The sequence below is a fragment of the Caretta caretta genome, chromosome 11 (genome assembly GCF_965140235.1).
Source record: "Caretta caretta isolate rCarCar2 chromosome 11, rCarCar1.hap1, whole genome shotgun sequence".
In the NCBI taxonomy this organism is placed as follows: Eukaryota; Metazoa; Chordata; order Testudines; family Cheloniidae; genus Caretta; species Caretta caretta.
Genome location: NC_134216.1, coordinates 65,176,099 through 65,194,960, shown reverse-complemented (window position 1 = coordinate 65,194,960; position 18,862 = coordinate 65,176,099). Strand labels below are relative to the sequence as shown.

Sequence of the window (18,862 nt, the reverse complement as noted above, 5' to 3'; positions counted from 1 at the left end):
TTGATTTTTTTTTTTTTTTGGGGGGGGGGGGGGGGGGGCACAAGAAGCGCAGTTACCACAAAATCAAAATTTCCTGTGGGAATTGCTGCCCCTTGCAAAATAATTTTGGTTTGCTGAGCTGAACTGAAACATTTCATTCCAAGACAGTTTGACATTAAATTGCATCGGCCTAGTGTGCCACAGTGACTCAAGGGTGCTGTAGAGTTCAGGGGCTTCATGCTCCAGTTCTCTCATGGGTCGGGCTCCTTGGCCAGACTACTACTGCTGCCAGGATGCGCTTTGGTCTCCTCTCTGATGGAGCTACATGATGCATGGGAGTTTGTGTTGTTTCCGGGGAGAGGTAGTCTGGCCAGGCAGTGTAGCCCATAGATAAGAATGGGGCCATGAAGCATCTTAACTACCACTCCCATGAGGAACCATGGCAGATGCAACTTAATGTCAGTCTGACTCAATATGAAATGTTTTGACATTTTCAAATTTGAATTTTTCTGAACTTTTGACATAGTAAAAATACTGAAATTTTTCACAATCAGAGGGGTAGCCGTGTTAGTCTGGATCTGTAAAACCAGCAAAGAGTCCTGTGGCACCTTATAGATTAACAGACATATTGGAGCATAAGCTTTCGTGGGTGAATACCCACTTCGTCGGATGCATGTAGTGGAAATTTCCAGAGGCAGGTATAAATATGCACGCAAGAATCAGGCTAGGGATAACGAGGTTAGTACAATCAGGGAAGATGAGACCCTCTTCTAGCAGTTGAGGTGTGAACACCAAGGGAAGAGAAATTGCTTTTGTAGTTGGTGAACGAGTCACAGTCTTTGTTTAATCCTGAGCTGATGGTGTCAAATTTGCAAATGAACTGAAGCTCAGCAGTTTCTCTTTGAAGTCTGGTCCTGAAGTCTTTTTGGTGCAGGATGGCTACCTTTAAATCTGCTATTGTATGTCCAGGGAGGTTGAAGTGTTCTCCTACAGGTTTTTGTATATTGCCATTCCTAATATGTGATTTGTGTCCATTTATCCTTTTACGTAGGGACTGTCCAGTTTGGCCGATGTACAGAGCAGAGGGGCATTGCTGGCATGTGGTGGCGTATATTACATTGGTGGACGTGCAGGTGAATGAACCGGTGATAGTGTGGCTGATCTGGTTAGGTCCTGTGATGGTGTGGCTGGTGTAGATATGTGGGCGGAGTTGGCATTGAGGTTTGTTGCATGGATTGGTTCCTGAGTCAGAGTTACTATGGTGCGGTGTGTAGTTGCTGGTAAGAATATGCTTCAGGTTGGCGGGTTGTCTGTGGGTGAGGACTGGCCTACCTCCCAAGGCCTGTGAAAGTGAGGGATCATTGTCCAGGATGGGTTGTAGATCACTGATGATGCATTGGAGAGGTTTTAGCTGAAGACTGTATGTGATGGCCAGTGGAGTTCTGTTGGTTTCTTTCTTGGGCTTGTCTTGCAGCAGGTGGCTTCTGGGTACACGTCTGGCTCTGCTGATCTGTTTTCTTATTTCCTCGTGCGGGTATCGTAATTTTGAGAATGCTTGGTGAAGATCTTGCAGGGTTTGGTCTCTGTCTGAGGGGCTGGAGCAAATGTGGTTGTACCTTAGCGCTTGGCTGTAGACAATGGATCATGTGGTGTGTTTGGGATGGAAGCTGGAGGCATGAAGGTAGGCATAGTGGTTGGTGGGTTTTCGGTGTAGGGTGTGTTAATGTGACCACACTTATTTGCACCGTGGTGTCTAGGAAGTGGACCTCCCGTGTAGATTGGTCCAGGCTGAGGTTGATGGTGGGGTGGAAGCTGTTGAAATCATGGTGGAATTCTTCCACGGTTTCCTTCCCATGGGTCCAGATGATGAAGATGTCATCAGTGTAGCGTAGGTAGAGAAGGGGCATGAGTGGATGAGAGCTGAGGAAGCATTGTTCCAGGTCAGCCATAAAAATGTTGGCATATTGTGGGGCCATGCGGGTGCCCACAGCGGTGTCACTGGTCTGGAGGTATATATTGTTGCCAAATTTGAAATAATTGTGCATGAGGATAAAGTCACAGAGCTCAGCAACCAGTTGTGCTGTGGCATCATCAGGGATACTGTTCTTGACAGCTTGTATTCCATCTGTGTGTGGGATGTTTGTGTAGAATATCAGGGTTCGAAGGGACCTCAGGAGGTCATCTAGTCCAACCCCTGCTCAAAGCAGGACCACCAATCCCCAATTTTTGCCCCAGCTCCCTAAATGGCCCCCTCAAGGATTGAACTCACAGCCCTGGGTTTAGCAGGCCAATACTCAAACCACTGAGCTATCCCTCCCCCACAAAGTGTAGAGAGCCTCTACATCCATGGTGGCTAGGATGATGTTTTCTGGAAGATCACCAATGCATTGTAGTTTTCTCAAGAAATCAGCGGTGTCACGGAGATAGCTGGGAGTGCTGGTGGCGTAGGGTCTGAGTAGAGAGTCCATGATGTTCATGGCGTAGGGACTGAGTAGAGAGTTCATGATGACAACAGCACCTCCTTTATCAGCCTCTTTGATTATAATGTCAGGGTTGTTTCTGAGACTGTGGATGGCATTGCGTTCTGCACGACTTAGGTTATGAGGCAAGCGATGTTGTTTTTCCACAATTTCTACCTGTGCACGTCGGCAGAAGCATTCTACGTATAGGTCCAGACTGTCATTTCGACCCTCAGAAAGAGTCCATATGGAGTTCTTCTTCTTGTGCTGTTGGTGGGAGGGTATCTGTGTATCAGTATGCTGTTCAGTGTTATCTTGAAAGTATTCTTTGAGTTGGAGATGGCGAAAGTAGGCTTCCCAGATCACCGCAGAACTGTATCATGTTTGGGGGGCATGGCAGGGCAGAAAGACAGTCCCCGAGATAAGACAGACTCTTCTGCCGGGCTGAGTGCATAGCTGGATAGATTGATGATATTGCTGGGTGAGTTAGGGGTACCACTGTTGTGGCTCCATGTGGCAGGCAGGATTTTAGACAGCTTACAGTACTTTTTCCTTTGTAGAGAGGTGAAGTGTGTAATGTCGATCTCCTGTCTTATTTTAGTAAAGTCCGTTTGTATGGAAGGTTGGTTATTTACTGTATTTTTACTGAGTATTTTTACTGTTCATCCTAATTCAGGATGAAAACAACTGTCAAGATGTTGTAATTTTCCATGGGACCAAAAAATAAAAATAAAAAAAATCCAATGTTTGCTCAGCTCCATGGGGAATGTTTTCAAAATGTAACATTTTATATGTCAGAATCAACCACTGAAGTCATGTTAGGGACCTGAACCAAAGTCCACTAAAATCAGTGGAAAGAGACTCTGATTGATCTCAGTGGACTTTGGATCAGACCCTTTGAGGAAGATACTGAGCTGAGATTCTGTGTTGCACCTCCAGGATGAAAAAATACTTAACAGGGTATAAGTAAGGACAAAGGCCCAGATCTATAAGGTATTTAGGCTCTTAACTTCCATTTATTTCAATACCTGCATATACCCTAGAATCAGTTGGAGTTAGGAGCTTACGTACTTTTGAGGATCTGGACTCAAAAGACATACAAGGACTTGGGGAACCATAAGGAGCTGATTTTTATATCATTTATGCTGATGTAAATAAGGAGCAACCTCACTGAAGCATGCGAGATCAGATTAAGATTTTACATGATCATCTTGGCCAGGCCTTTTGAACCAATCCCACGTTATTATAATACTATAAAATCAGGATTTGGGATAGGAAGAGCATTTGTATTATTGACTATCTCTTTGCTACCAATAGTATGTGGCTGCTAGCTTCTGTACCTTCCTCATCTGCGTCAAGCTGTTGCCAAACATTGTCTCTACTTCTTCTTAGAAACGTATACATGGAAACAGACATGTGAAATTGTCAGGAAATGATCTTGCTTCCTTCTAAATTTATGCAAATATTGATGGCATTGAGGGGAAGAGTCTTAAAATATTGTCCAAGAGTTCAAATTATTCCTGTAATTTTAGCATATTCCACAAAGATAAAATCTACAGGAAATATTAAAGGATTTATTTTAATCTAAGGGACATTTAAAATGTATGGTTCAACTCCTCAGCTGGTGTAGCTCCACTGAAGTAAACAGAAATACAATGATTTACATCAGTTTAGGATCTAGTATTAGACTTTTTTTCTTTTTCTCTTATATATAGGAAGCCTGTTTGATTAGTCAGATTAATGTAGAGATTAAGTCAGCTGGCATTACAGTAGATATATGGCAGTACATGAGAAGTAGTATCAATACAGATTTGATACTTCTATCCTACACATTTACTTCCAAGGGCTTGTCTAAACACATACTTTGTAAAAAGGCTTGATGTTAAACCAATTTAGTTAAACAAATGCAGGTTAAATGTATATAAAACAGATTTAAACCAATGTAAGAGTGTCCACACACAAAGTTGCACTGATTTAATCAAGATGGATTAAAATTGAACCTCTAGTTAAACTGGTGCAACTTGTATGGGTAGATCAGGACTAAGAGTAGAGAGACTAAAAATTGGGTAACCATAGCAATAAATCTGATTGATTTTGATCCTGGTGTAAATGGTGCAGCTCCCATTGAAGTTAATGAGAGACTCATCTTATTATGTCAAGATGATTTTGGCCCATTAGTTTTCATGGGAATTGAACTGAGGGCGTCTCTACATTCAGCAGTTGTACCAGTTTAATGAAATAGGTTAAATTTAGTTAAAATCGACGCCATTTCTAAATGTAGACTTGGCCATGAAGAGAGGGTTTATTTTGATATGGCACAAAAACAAAACAAAAACACACGACTGCACACAGATCTTGCATGCATGGCAAATGGGGCTCAGATAACCGTATCACAAGGAAGAGACTTTCTGATGCTTAACATCTGTGACTACACAGCAAAGTCACACACCTGTAATAATGTTCCTGATTGGCTTTACCAGAGCGGTGAAGGCAGAAACCTCAGGCTGCCTGTGCTCCCACATGGGCTGCCAAATAACAAGGCCACTGGCCAGCCGAAAAGTCAGGTCAGACTCCTAGAAAGACATAATGGGATCATCATACCATATGTGGATTAGTAAGGCTGACACAGAAGAGCATCATTTTCTGTGTGTGCTGACTGTCCCTCCTACTGTGACACGGACCTTGAAAGCAACAACAATGATCACACGCTGTTTGTGTGCAATAAAGGTCACTACTGTAACTATTCAAAGAAAGTATAAAAATACCTACCCAATGGTCTAGTAATAAAGCAACGTGGAATTCTCAGTACAAAGCTAAGTAAAGGGCCTTTGTGCCTTTGATCAGTTATACCGATCAAAACCTGTTTTTTCCAGGATCTCTGCTACTACTGAAAAACCTACCCACCATTTCAGCAAAATCCTTTGTACACATTATTCTACTTATTGCTTTAGATCATACAGTATGTAAATCTTTCCTTTAGGCTCCCTTTTCCTATAATGCCTGCCTGCACAAAATGAGCCAAAAATAATAATTATTATAAAAAATATTTATATAGGAAATATGAACATTTTTACAAATTATTACAAGTGCCAACATATAATGGTCTTATTATTACTATTAATTTTTAATTTAAACACCAAAATAATTATGCTGCAAAGATTTATGCATGTGTGTAATTTTACTCATGTGAGAAGCCCTATTGATGTCAGTGGAACTATCTACTTGAGTAAAGTTACACATGCAGGTAAATCTTTGCAGGACCAGGGCCCAAGCATGCATGTACTTAAACTAAGTGGCTCCATGATCTGACTGCTGGAAATATTGTCCTTCCTCACCTTTTCCGTTCCCTACTTTTTGTTGTGACTTCTTTCGAGGCAGCTATCATGCCTTTTGTATTTGTATGAAAGCACCCAGCAACGCTTTCAGGTGTTGTAGAAATAAGCATAAGCAAGACATTGCTTTCCCCTGTGCTCTTAAGTTTTTGGTGGTGCACTGGCCCTGCTACACTGTAGTTGTATAATTATGAACACAAGGTTAATGATGTTATTTTGGGATTAGATTTTGTTTTTGCTGCTTGCCCTGAGTCAGAGGTGAAATGGTGCTGTATCAGCCCTGGAAGAGCTTTGGAAAGAACTGGGACTCAAAGATTACCAGCTAGAAGAAATTTGTGCCACCCCTTTACCAAGTACCAGTAACTTTAGACTCCAGTGCTGGCTCATTTCTGCTGACTGGTGCGTGTACGTGTCCATAAGTAGCTGACACTCCATCCACTCCCTACCTGGTTGGTAAGGGGTGGGGGAGTACCAAAATCTCCACAACGCCTGAGTCAGACTGCAGAAAGGCCACGCCAGAGGGCTGGCCAAATCTTACTCCTCTGTGCAGGCACTTTAGAGTCAGGATAATTAGTTACAACATATGCTGTGAGAGTTCAGATTCACAAAGGGGACGAGAAAAGGGTGGTGAGCTTTATGTAGTAGCTATCTGGTTAAACACAGCCATTTCCTAATAACTTACTTTCTAGGAATGTCTGATTGAGAACGGCCAATTTCACTTAAGAGGCTAGCCTTAAAACATTAAGGCTGAAAGGTAGCCCTCCAGTGAAGCTAAGGACAAGTGGCAGGAATCAGAATGTGCAGTGAGATAAGTCCTGATTACATAGTTCTGCAAAGCTGGCTTATACATCATAAAATAAAGAGAAGGACTTCAGCTGACGAGAAGCCTGCAGCTTACTTCTGACATCAGAACAAAGAAACACTTAATTTGCACCTGCCACTAAAACTATCACAGATCCTATTAATTAATTAGTATCAATGCTATTAGTAATAACAAGAACAAATCAGTGACAACCCCGTTTCTGGAATTACTGAGCAGACAGAAAGGCATTTCTTAACCATGAATGAGAGTCAACCAGACTGAGCTAAATTCCACAATCCTTGCTCCAGCTCTGAAACAGTGAGGAACTCATGCCCTCAGCACTCACTGATTACAATGAGAGCTGCAGGTACTCAACACCTCTGATAATCAGGCCACTTATGTAGGTGCTAAATATAGATGCAGGTGCTTCACTTTGGATATTCTTGCTTTAGTGTCTTCCCAGTGCTACAACCTGTATTCATATCACTGGAATTACTTTTGATACTTTTACTCTAAGGTACTATAGTTTTAGTAAAAGATGGGTGCACAACTGGTTGAAACACTGCACTCACAAAGAGTAGTAATCAATGGTTCACTGTTAATCTGGGGGAATGTTTCTAGTGGAATCCTGCAGAGGTCTGTCCTGGGTCAAGTACTATTCAAAATTTCCAATAATCATAGAATCATAGAATATCAGGGTTGGAAAGGACCTCAGGAGGTCATCTAGTCCAACCCCCTGCTCAAAGCAGGACCAATCCCCAACTAAATCATCCCAGCCAGGGCTTTGTCAAGCCTGACCTTAAAAACCTCAAAGGAAGGAGATTCCACCACCTCCCTAGGTAATGCATTCCAGTGCTTCACCACCCTCCTAGTGAAAAAGTTTTTCCTAATTTCCAACCTAAACCTCCCCCACTGCAGCTTGAGACTATTACTCCTTGTTCTGTCTTAGTTAATGGACTGGAGAATATGCTTATAAAATGTGTAGATGACACCAATTTGCAAGGGGTTGTAAACCCTTTGGAGGGCAGGATTAGAATACAAAATGACTTTGACAAATTGGAGAATTTGAAATCAACAAGATGCAATTCAATAAAGACAAATGCAAAGTACTACATACAGAAAGGAAAAAATCAAATACACAAATGCAAAATGGGGAATAACTAGCGAGGCAGTAGTATTGCTGAAAAGGATCTGGGGGTTAGAGAGGATCATAAATTCATAATCAACAATGTGATGCAATTGTGAAAAAGACTAATATTCTGGGTTGTATTAACAGGAATGTTCTCTGCAAGAACTGGGAGGTACCGGTAACTCTCTGCTTGGCACTAATGAGGACTCGATGGCAGTATTGTGCCCAGTTTGGGCACTACAATTTTGAAAAGATGTGGACAAAGAAGAGACAGTCCAGCAGAGAGCAACAAAAATGATAAACAGGTTAGAAAACCTGACCTATGAGGAAAGGTTAAAAAAAACTCGGCATGTTTAGTCTTGAGAAAAGAAGACTGAAGGAGGACCCAATAACCATCTTCAAATATGTTACCGGCTGTTACAAAGAGGGCAGTAATCAATTATTCTCCATGTCTGCTGAAGGTAGGACAAGAAGAAATCAGCTTAATCTGAAGCAAGGGAGATTCAGGTTAGATATTAAGAGAACTTTCTAACTATAAAGATAAAGTACTGGAACAGGCTTCCATCGAAGGCTGTGGAATCCCCATTATTGGAGGTTTTTAAGAACAAACACAGCTTAGACGAACCCCTGTCAGAGATGGTCTAGGTTTACTTGTTCCTGTCTCAGCGAAGGGAGTTGGACTACATGACCTCTCGAGGTCCATTCCAGCCCTACAGTTCTATGATTCTATTATGTCCATGGGAGTGCTCTCCTGTGTAAGGGCAACAGGGCTGGACCTTTATTCTGCACTGTATGCTAAATCCAATTAGCCACTATTATGACCATTCGCAACCAAGGCTGAATCACAGTCTCCTCCTCACACTGGCATCACTACCTTACCACTCCTGACAGTTCTTCCACTTACTTTAATCCTGTGGACCAGAGGAGCAAACAGGAACACAAAGAGCTCCACTGTTGCCATGGAATTCTGAAAGAACTTCCTTCGGTTATTCTCTTCCTCTTCATTAGTGCTGCCACGCCAAGGGTGTCCTGGAGAGCCCTGGTTTTCAACCTGATGAATAAAGGCGCTACTGCTCCCTCCCCAGCTGGAGCCTCTCTCTCCTCCAAACCGGTCATTGCTGCATTCTTGAGGAGCCTCCAGTAGCATCCAATGGAGGGTGTGAAGAAGCTTAGTCTCTGCTACGCCAAGCTTGTCCTGATGTCCTGAATGGAAAAAATGCAGCATAGTGGGTGTCTCTGTTCACACAGGATCGGTACAGTGGAGATTTTCAAAGCTGCATAGGGAATTGCGCACACAAATTCTCTATGTAGCTTTGAAAATCTCACCCCCGCAATTAGAAGTATCGAGTTGTTCCTAGTATGTCTTGGTTAAAATCACCTGATTCAGAATGTTACATGCCCCTGCACATTCCCCTTGCCTGTTCCTTGAAGTATCACTCAGTGCTGTCTGCATATGTGAAAATACAGTACTCATAAAAGGTGCTAACTTGACAGCCCTGGATCTTGAAACACTTCTATTGATCCCCAAGCTGTAATACTGCAAGCGTTCCTAGACTGTGCTCTGCTACCCATCCCCACCAGTATGCTTCAATTCTGGAGGAACCAGGCCAGATGAGAAAGTAGTTTGATCTTGATGAGCATAGTGCAAAGCTGACTGACATCAGTGGAAAGATTCTTATTGATGATAGTGGGCTTTGGATCAGGCCCTATGCTTATGAATTCATTGTTTTTTTTTTTTCCGTTAAGACTGTCAATCTGTGAACCAGTTAGTGTCAGTTCTGGGGGCAGATTTTGTAATGTGGATACTTACCCACCTGCAACTGGACCAAGGCCAACAATTACTTACATGTGAAATACAGAACTTTCAGACATAAACCAGACCACCTTAAGGACCTAGCCAAGACCAACTTGGGTGATGCCCAATCGGCAAGGAGGCCACATCTTTTTTGAGATTTGCCATGCTGATGATGACGACGACAACAACAACAAATGACAACACTTTCAGTGCCTTCAAAATCTGACTACTATGGCATATGTCTTACAGAAAATTAATAAGCTTCTTCAAGGGCTATTTCAGTTAGGTGGCAAGACTACTACTAAAATCCATCCCAGTTCCTCTTGGATATGGTGACCAGATAACAAATGTGAAAAATCGGGATGGGGGTGGGGGGTAATAGGTGCCTATATAAGAAAAAGCCCCAAATATCGGGACTGTCCCTATAAAATCGGGACATCTGGTCACCCTATTCTTGGAGAACAGTACTGAACTAATTTGACTCTCAAGATTGTGACTCCCTGTTGACAACAATTTCCAAGACGTCACTCATTCATTTAGATGGCACCCTGCAATGCTGGGACGGATTTGATCCTTTCATGCTTAGAGAAGGATTTCATCATTCAGGACCTTTCTTCTCACTTTTCATTATCCAGCAGTGAAGTCAAAATGATGTATCTTACATCACCGTTCCCAAACTGTGGGACCAAGATTTAACTGTAGCATTAAACAGAAAGGGACTCATGGAGCTTTGTTTGGGTAAGTGTTTATATAAAATACAAATCTCTTCAGTGACAAAGAAAATGTAGAAAAATATGAGCTAATATTTTATGAGGCATATATTTTTGTAGCGCTAGTCTTCTGTTTGGGTTCCCGACCCCCAGTTTTGATCTAGTGTTAAAATTTCCTTTAAAAACAGAGAAAGGTTTGGTGTAATATCAAGTTTTTCAAAAAGAAAAGGAGTACTTGTGGCACCTTAGAGACTAACCAATTTATTTGAGCATAAGCTTTCGTGAGCTACAGCTCACTTCATTGGATGCATACTGTGGAAACTGCAGAAGACATTATATACACAGAGACCATGAAACAATACCTCCTCCCACCCCACTCTCCTGCTGGTAATAGCTTATCTAAAGTGATCACTCTCCTTACAATGTGTATGATAATCAAGGTGGGCCATTTCCAGCACAAATCCAGGTTTTCTCACCCTCCGCCCCCCCCCCCCCACACACACACACAAACTCACTCTCCTGCTGGTAATAGCCCATCCAAAGTGACCACTCTCTTTACAATGTGTATGATAATCAAGGTGGGCCATTTCCAGCACAAATCCAGGTTTTCTTATCCCCCCCCTTTCCAAAAACCACACACACAAACTCACTCTCCTGCTGGTAACAGCCCATCCAAAGCGACCACTGTCCCCACAATGTGCACTATAATCAAGGTGGGCCATTTCCAGCACAAATCCAGGTCTTGTCACCCCCCTCCCCCCAACACATACACAAACTCACTCTCCTGCTAGTAACAGCTCATCCGAACTGACCACTCTCCTTACAATGTGTCAGCCTTTTTGATTATGATGTCAGAGTTGTTTCTGAGGCTGTGGATGGCATTGTGTTCTGCACGGCTGAGGTTATGGGGCAAGTGATGCCGCTTTTCCACAATTTCAGCCCGTGCACGTCGGCGGAAGCACTCTATGTAGAAGTCCAGTCTGCTGTTTCGACCTTCAGGAGGAGTCCACCTAGAATCCTTCTTTTTGTAATGTTGGTAGGGAGGCCTCTGTGGATTAGTATGTTGTTCAGAGGTATTTTGGAAATATTCCTCAAATAAATTGGTTGGTCTCTAAGGTGCCACAAGTACTCCTTTTCTTTTTGTGAATACAGACTAACATGGCTGTTACTCTGAAACCTATCAAGTTTTTAAGGCACAACTCCAAATTGGAGAAAATATTTATTTTAATGTCTTTTTGCATTTACCTCAATAAAAACTAATATCCAGTTCTACAGGGTTGGGTTTTTTGGTTTTTTTTTACAAGAGGTTGATAATTATTTGTATTATTTTAGCTGAGCTGAATTTTACATATAGCGTAGTCTGATTACTACATCTGCCTGCAAAGTAACCAAGCGTAAGATTACACAAACCCTTACATGCAGGAACAATGCTATTATAATTAATGTAACTAATCACATAAGTGAATTCTATCCACAAGAATAAAGCCATCAAGGACTGGGTTCCCATCATATTTTCGAGGTTGAAATACAATAAACAGGAGGAATAAGAGAACCTATCTTGCTAAATTTACTTATGTGAATAATCCTTACTAACACTAGTTGGGCCACAGACCTAAATGGAAATTATTTGCTTGAGTAAGGACTGCTGTGTGAACATGGATTTGCAGGATTGGGTCCTATAACTTGGAGAAAATGGGTATGTCTACACTAAAATATAACACCCACGGTTGGCCCGCGTCAGCTGACTGAGGCTCACAGGGCTTGGGCTGCAGGGCTATAAAATTGCAATGTAGATGTTTGGGCTCAGGCTGGAGCCTGGGCTCTGGGAGAGTATGGTCTATGGTATATTGAGCACAACTTCGTGATATTTTAATGGAAGGTTAGGTAACAGTAAAAAGCAAACTAACGCAAGTACCAACCTAGCTTGTTTCGGTTGGAAAGCAAAGTCGCTGTGCAATGGAGTACATGTGGTAGGGCAGCTTGAACCAGTTCCCAACGAGAAATGCTCTGGATGGCTTCAGAGAGGGCTGGAGAAAGACCATGCAGCTTGTTCTCTACTAAAACTCGTTCGAAAGACTAAGCAAAAAAAAGGAGAAAAAATATTATCCTAGCACATGCTTTGCAAGACAATGTATTCTCTTCTAAAGCTCTAGCTGTCACATACTATTTTCCACAAAATATACCTTACAGTTCCTTTCAGTAAAATTATTCCTTAAAATATTTTCTTGAAAGAGAAAGGCCACAGCCAAAGCTCACTAGATGGATGGTTAATCAGGAGACAGCAGCTAGAAGAATTCAGAAGCAGCATGGTTCATTTAATATACTTTCCTTAGTCAAAAGAATTAAAGAAATGAGTATCAAATTCCACATAAACATAAGTACTCTGGGTCAAACCTGGCATACAGTTACGCTGGTGTAAATCTGGAGTAATTCTGCTGAAGTCAGTGGAGCTGCTCCAGATTTACACCAGCGTGACTGAAAGCAGGATTTGACACTCTCTTTGAAGGTTTTATGTAGCATAAAGAGCAGCCCATTAAAAGTACATAGGACTTAAGAAATATTTTCACACCCTGTCACAAAAGTTAATCAGCGTGTAAAATCCTATATCAGGACATTATATAGATTATATAGATTTGGGGGCCAGCGCATCTGTTTTATAGAGGGGGGAAAAAATCCTTACAGAAGCTTATTATTAGACAGCCAAGCTATTTCTACAGTCCATTCTTTCGAATATGGCCAAAAGACCTCCTTATATGGTCACTGAAGCAATTATGTTCCTCTGAAGTTACTGTAGTCAAGGACTGTATTAGTGATATCACATGCCCTTGCCACAAACCAATGTAGCCTTCTGGCAATCTACTCATTCACAAGTTGTTTAGCCAATTTTACTATGCTCATGGAGATAAGTAAGTGTATGTACATGACCTAAAGGATGCTTCAAATGCCATCACACCAGATTCATAAAATTCATTCCTCAACAAGAGGCACAAAAATCCTTGGTAAAAGAGCTGCATTTACCAGGAAGAAGCTTAATCACAAAGGAGTAAAGCAAAAGAAACTTGACTTTCAATCTGGCCATCAAAACGCAACCACCATTCAAAGTGTGCAGTACCTACCAGTCAAACAGGCTGTTTAATATTCCTTTACATACACCAAGGGCAGGAAAGTAGTCTTTGCATATGTTTGTTCTATAAGAGAGAAACACCCTAACAGTGCTGGGTATAGACAGAGTTCAGGGCAGTGAAAATGGAACATGTGACTATTATGCAGAGTCAGCTCATGGACAGACATACTGGTGGATATGCAGGACTGAATATGACGATAATGAATCACATGCTGAAAATAATAGTCAAACTTTGGCAAGAAATTTACTGTTATGCTAGAGGGTGTTTACAGCTGCCAGCAAGCATATCTGATCTACACGCAGTCAAAAATCTCACTGACACTGATGGAGTTCTAGCTGCCCCTTGTTCTGGCTCAACTGAGAAGCAATTAAGCTCCTTTATGGTGTAAGATGTCTGAAACCACCATCCAAAGCACTGGCCATCCAAAGCACTGGCCACATGGAAGGCCAGAGCAAGAACTAACTCAGACAAAATAAAAGGGGCTTCCCTGAAAACTGATTGAAATTCAGGGGCTGGGGCAGTGGTTGAACTGCAGCTGTTTGTTTCTGCATGCCTCAAAGGGAGTAAGCAAATAGAAAGTCAGAGCGGCGCTGGTAGCATGATGCTGGGAGTTAGCCAAAAGAGAAAGCATCTTTTGGGCACAGAACTGAGTAGAAGCAGGCTTGGATTCCTGAACAAGAAAATTGCTTCCTGTTATTCGTTCCTACTGTATTCAGGGAAACAGGACTTGCACCAAAGATATATCTTACTCATCTAATTAATCTCGCCTTCTAATGTAAACAATCCACAAGCCCCCTGAATATTAGCTAACTGCTTGGGCCAGAAGGGGCAATAGTATGCTTTTCCATCTAGAAAAAGTGGTTGTGATGGGTTTAGTGCACAAGGAAGATAGGATTTTATCACCATTTGTCAAACCCCCTTCTCTGTTAACATGACTGTTCTCTCCGCAGAGACTTCATTCAGGCAACAGAATGGAATAAAAATATGCCTACTTCCATATATTGGCATGCAGCTGGGAGAAGTTATTGCCTGCTCTGAACTAGTCTGAAACGATTGGGCTGGACTACTGTAGCCTAAATCTATTTATTTACTCTGGCAGCTACACATAATAGACCAGATTATGCTTCCCTCATTCAGAGTGAGTAGTAACTAACTCAGCCACTAACCCCATTCACATCAATGGGCCTATTCAAGAAATAAGGGACCACTAACTGTGAGTAAGGCCAATACAATTTGTCCCACACAGAAGTATGAAAGGGACTGCTCATACATACACCTTTCTGTGTACAATCTAGAATAAACAGGGCATTTAACTACCATTATTTAACATTAAGTTTGATTTGTTAATGGATCATCCTAACAAAGGAACAAAATAATAGAGGCCCACACTCTTGCGTAAATTGCCAGACTACATTAAATTTATCAGGGAAGGGATAAAAAAAACCACAAAGCAGCTATTCTATGCTGATGGGGGGGGGGGGGGGGGGGGGGCAAGATGTGGGGTCATTCTGTTGCTCTGCATAATGTACTGGCTTCTCATCCAGCACTGGATCCAATTCAAGTTTTTGTCCTCATGTTCAAGAGATCACAATGGCATAGGACCCTAAAAGCTATAGAACAGCCTCTTTAAAAAAAACCACAGCCCAGATTCTGAGCATGCAGTACAATTCAGGAGGGGGAAAGGGAGTGTGCAAAAGTGGGCTGACCACATTGATTATTGTTGCCTCAAGTAGCACAAGATTTGGGGGCCAGCGCATCTGTTTTATAAAGGGGAAAAAGCACTTTTACGTTCCTGCAATCTTTAGGGCATCTGGGTCTTGGGAAGGCTGTCAGATTGGAGCCTCCTTCAGACTGCTCTAACCTACACCAACTGTCAGGAATAAATTGAGCTAAGAGGAACTCAACCTTTATGCCAGTGGGTTGAAGGGGGATGGCCAATGAGCCATGATGCTAGTGTAGGTTTGCAAGAGGATACCCCTGTGTATGAGGGATTCTCCAATGGCCAGTTAAGCAAACTTTAGAGCGAGTTAATGATTGTGTGGTACAACGTTTCCCATTTGTATGGGAGAACCAGGCCTTATGGTTACAGTGTCAGTCCCTGCTCTGGCTCACACGAACACAAGTGACAGCAACATCTGGATCCTTCCCTCCACTTCCTTAGGGCCTTGCCCTGCCTTGTTTATGCAAGCACAGCTCCCTGCAAGTTCAGCTCATGTTCTGCCCACACACTGAGTGCAAGATATGGTGCTTCGGGTCAGACTCTGCTCTCCGTTGCAGCCATGCAGGTGTGCAGTGACGCCATTTCCTTTATTCTTTCCTGAAAATAATGCAAAATCAAGATGAACAGCCCACTTTTTGCCCTCCATTCACTCTCAGTTACATATGCCTTTGGCGGGGGGAGGGGAGGGGGGAGAGCTGAAATGTGTAAAATAGAAGAGGGATCCCAGGGAACTATAAATGTAGCTGAAATCAAAGGGTCTAGCTATAATAGGCTAAAACAAAACAAAACAAAAACCCAGCCTATAGAGGCGTGGCTAAACTAGCAAACATAGTGGTGAGCTAATCCAGGTCTCTTCAATACAAGGAATAAATTAAAGCAATATGAGAAGATAAAGAGAACCAGGCCAACCTGAATCCACAGATTTGTGCCCTAAAAATGAACAATCAAACAGAGCCAGATTTGAAAAGAAGGAAGGCTGAAGAGGGCTGGCAGATGCCAGTAACAGAGAGCTGCCTCGGGGGGGGAGGAAATCCAGCCACAGAATCCAGTACCATCAGCTTAAAGAACATATTATAATTGACTCGGAAAGCTCAGAGATGTTGAACTGGACCCTCCTTATCCTGTAAGGAGTTAGTGTGTGAGTGCAATGAGATGAAAAAAATAAAATAAAGTGGAACTACTGTGGCTGGGGGAGGAAGTGTGGCAGTGGCTATTTTGGAAAGGACAAACCAAAGGGGAAGTGTGGTGGCAACAGCCATCTTGAAAGAGGCGCATCAAGCCAGGAGGAAAGACCAGAAGATCTAGATGTCTAGGAAAGGAAAGAAATCCTCCACTACAAAGATCTGTCCATCCCACCTTCCCCCAAAAACAAAATCTCCCCCTCCACCAAACAAACCATGGAAGCAGTTGGACAAGAACAGGATTAGTACATGGGCTAAGACATTGTAATAAAAAATGATATTTTATCCATGTGGTTATTATGACAAAGGGATATAGTTAAATGGAAGCTGGGTTGTATAGCACCTTCGATAGTTTACTTTGTGTGGATACAGTACACTTAATGGGAATAACATTATAGATAATATAAATCACAACATTATAAACTAAGTTAATAATGCAATAGCAAAAGTCCCAGATCTCCCCTAATGAAGCAAGCTTGACTTGAGTTATCTAAAACATTCCAAAATGTATATTAATTGGAGAAGGGTCACCTATGGTGGAAAATGTCAGAATAAGTGAACTCAAAGATGGTATAATAATCTCATAGTGCCCGATGTTATAAAGATATTTGATAAGATAAGACTTGGTTCTTAAAAATATATAAAGAATAGTTCCCCGCTGCAAATTTACACACCCATGGAGGAAGTAAGGGGAGCCTGGGCTCTCACAACTAGAGAGGACCAGGCAAGAGGGGGAAATACATAGGGAGGGAGGTGGGAGAGAAAAAGGGAACAAGAGAATATAAACAGATGTTAAATATTGTTATATGTTTTAATAGAAAAATATATTAATAGAGCGTTAGGGCTCAGAATTAAAAAAAAATATGGTAAATCAGCCTCAGAATCATGGTACACCAATACAGGTGTTACAAAAGGAGAGAAAAAAGGGGAAAAGCAATGTATGTCGGAGTTTTAAAATTATTGTGTATGATGGGAACTCTAAAGATGTCATATTTAAAGAAGAGATATAAATGTAATGGAGACCTGGCACCTGACTAGGGAGTCTCACTGCTTTTAACAAAGGGTGATATACTGAGCAAGAGCAGAGTGGATACTAACGGGTGAATTTATTAGTGTGATAACTGTTAATGTGAAAGGAATGAACAATGCCACAAAAAGGAAAAGGGTATTCTGTTAACTGAAAAGGGATTTTTCACTGAAAAGGAAATTAATTTACAGGAAACACATACCTTAATTAAAAATGATAAATACTTGAATACCTCGTGGACACAGCTACCATGTCTCTCTCCAGGTCAATCTAATAGAAGAATGTTGACACTACTGTTTGGTAAACACTTCCCTTTTATTGTTTCAGCATTACTCACAGATATAGAGGACAGATTTTAATTAAGGGGTCTTTGAAAGATAGATTTCTCACCTTAGCCAATAAATATGCTCCCAATCAAAAACAAGATTTTTTTTTTGAAAAAAGATCAGTTTTTTAGGAACGTAGGAAGTTTTAGAGAAGGGAATATTATTCTGGAGGAGGGGGTCTTAAAGTGCATTAATCCCACTTTGGATTGATCGAATGTACACAAAGAACAGTCAGGAGGAACTAGTGAAAATTTGTTGCATCACTTAAAATATGAGGAAGTGGTGGGAGATGAATACATATAGTCCTGACACCTGAATTATTTTGTTCCTCATTGATCTTATTCCAGGATTGATATGATTTTTGTTCCTAGTATCTCTGCTAATTTAGAAAAATAATCTAATCTGGGAGTTATAAGGGGGTCTGATCATGCCCCTTCACTTATTGGATTGAAAGTTTGTTTTTTCACTGAGTCCCAAAGAGCCTGGTTCTTGAATAAAACTTGGTTGTATGATCCCTTTAGAATTCAAGAGCTAGATGAAAATTTCCAGAAATATACAGAAATAAACAACAAGGAAGAGATCAATAAAAGTGTTCTCTGGAATGCTAAAATGGCAGTAATGAGGGAGATCCTTATAAATAAAGCATCATACCTAAAAAAGATGGGAGGTCTTGAAGAAGAGAGGTGGGTTAAAGAACTTTCTGTTTTGAAAGGTAGACAAATCTACAGGAATATTTATATAGTGTTTAACAAAATAAATGTGTAAGATGGAAGATTAGCCTGTTACAAACACTTAGATATATTAAACAAAAATATTATGAACAGGCCAATAAAGCTGATAGTCAAACGTTAAAAAAGAAACAAGATAAATCAGCGAACCCTCTAATTAGAAATACGAAGGGAGATTTAGTAACTGGCATCTGAAACATTTGCTAACTTTTTCCATAGTTTGTATGCTTCAGAACATCCAAATCCTAAAAACTTATAAGTAGATATCTGAGAAGTGTGACATTACCTCAGCTCTCAGAGACTGATGTGGCAGCTCTTGACAGGCAAATTGCTGCAGAGGAAACTGAAGCTGTAATTAAGAATTTAAAATCCAATAAAGCCCCAGGGTTTCTGGGGAGTATTATAGATCCTTACAGTAAGTGTTGGTCCCTATTTTAACTGAATTGTTTAATGTTGTTTTGCTGGGGAAACAAGATGCCAGATAAAGGGAAAGAGGCAAAAATTGTGGTCATTCCTACAGAAGGAAAAGATCTTACCAACCATGAATCA

At 41.4% G+C, this 18,862-nt stretch overlaps 1 protein-coding gene across 5 annotated transcripts in view; it reads right to left on the bottom strand.

The window, feature by feature from the left end:
• Positions 1 to 18,862, bottom strand: part of UNC80 (unc-80 subunit of NALCN channel complex) — a 186,892-nt gene that overhangs the window by 158,247 nt on the left and 9,783 nt on the right. For all 5 annotated transcript variants that reach the window (XM_048869155.2, XM_048869158.2, XM_048869156.2 and 2 more), the window contains exons 3-5: positions 12,126 to 12,282; positions 8,606 to 8,904; positions 4,888 to 5,011 (exon numbers count right to left, since the gene is read on the bottom strand). In XM_048869155.2, coding sequence (XP_048725112.1) covers positions 4,888 to 5,011; positions 8,606 to 8,904; positions 12,126 to 12,282 — 580 coding nt within the window. The remainder of the gene's footprint in view (positions 1 to 4,887; positions 5,012 to 8,605; positions 8,905 to 12,125; positions 12,283 to 18,862) is intronic.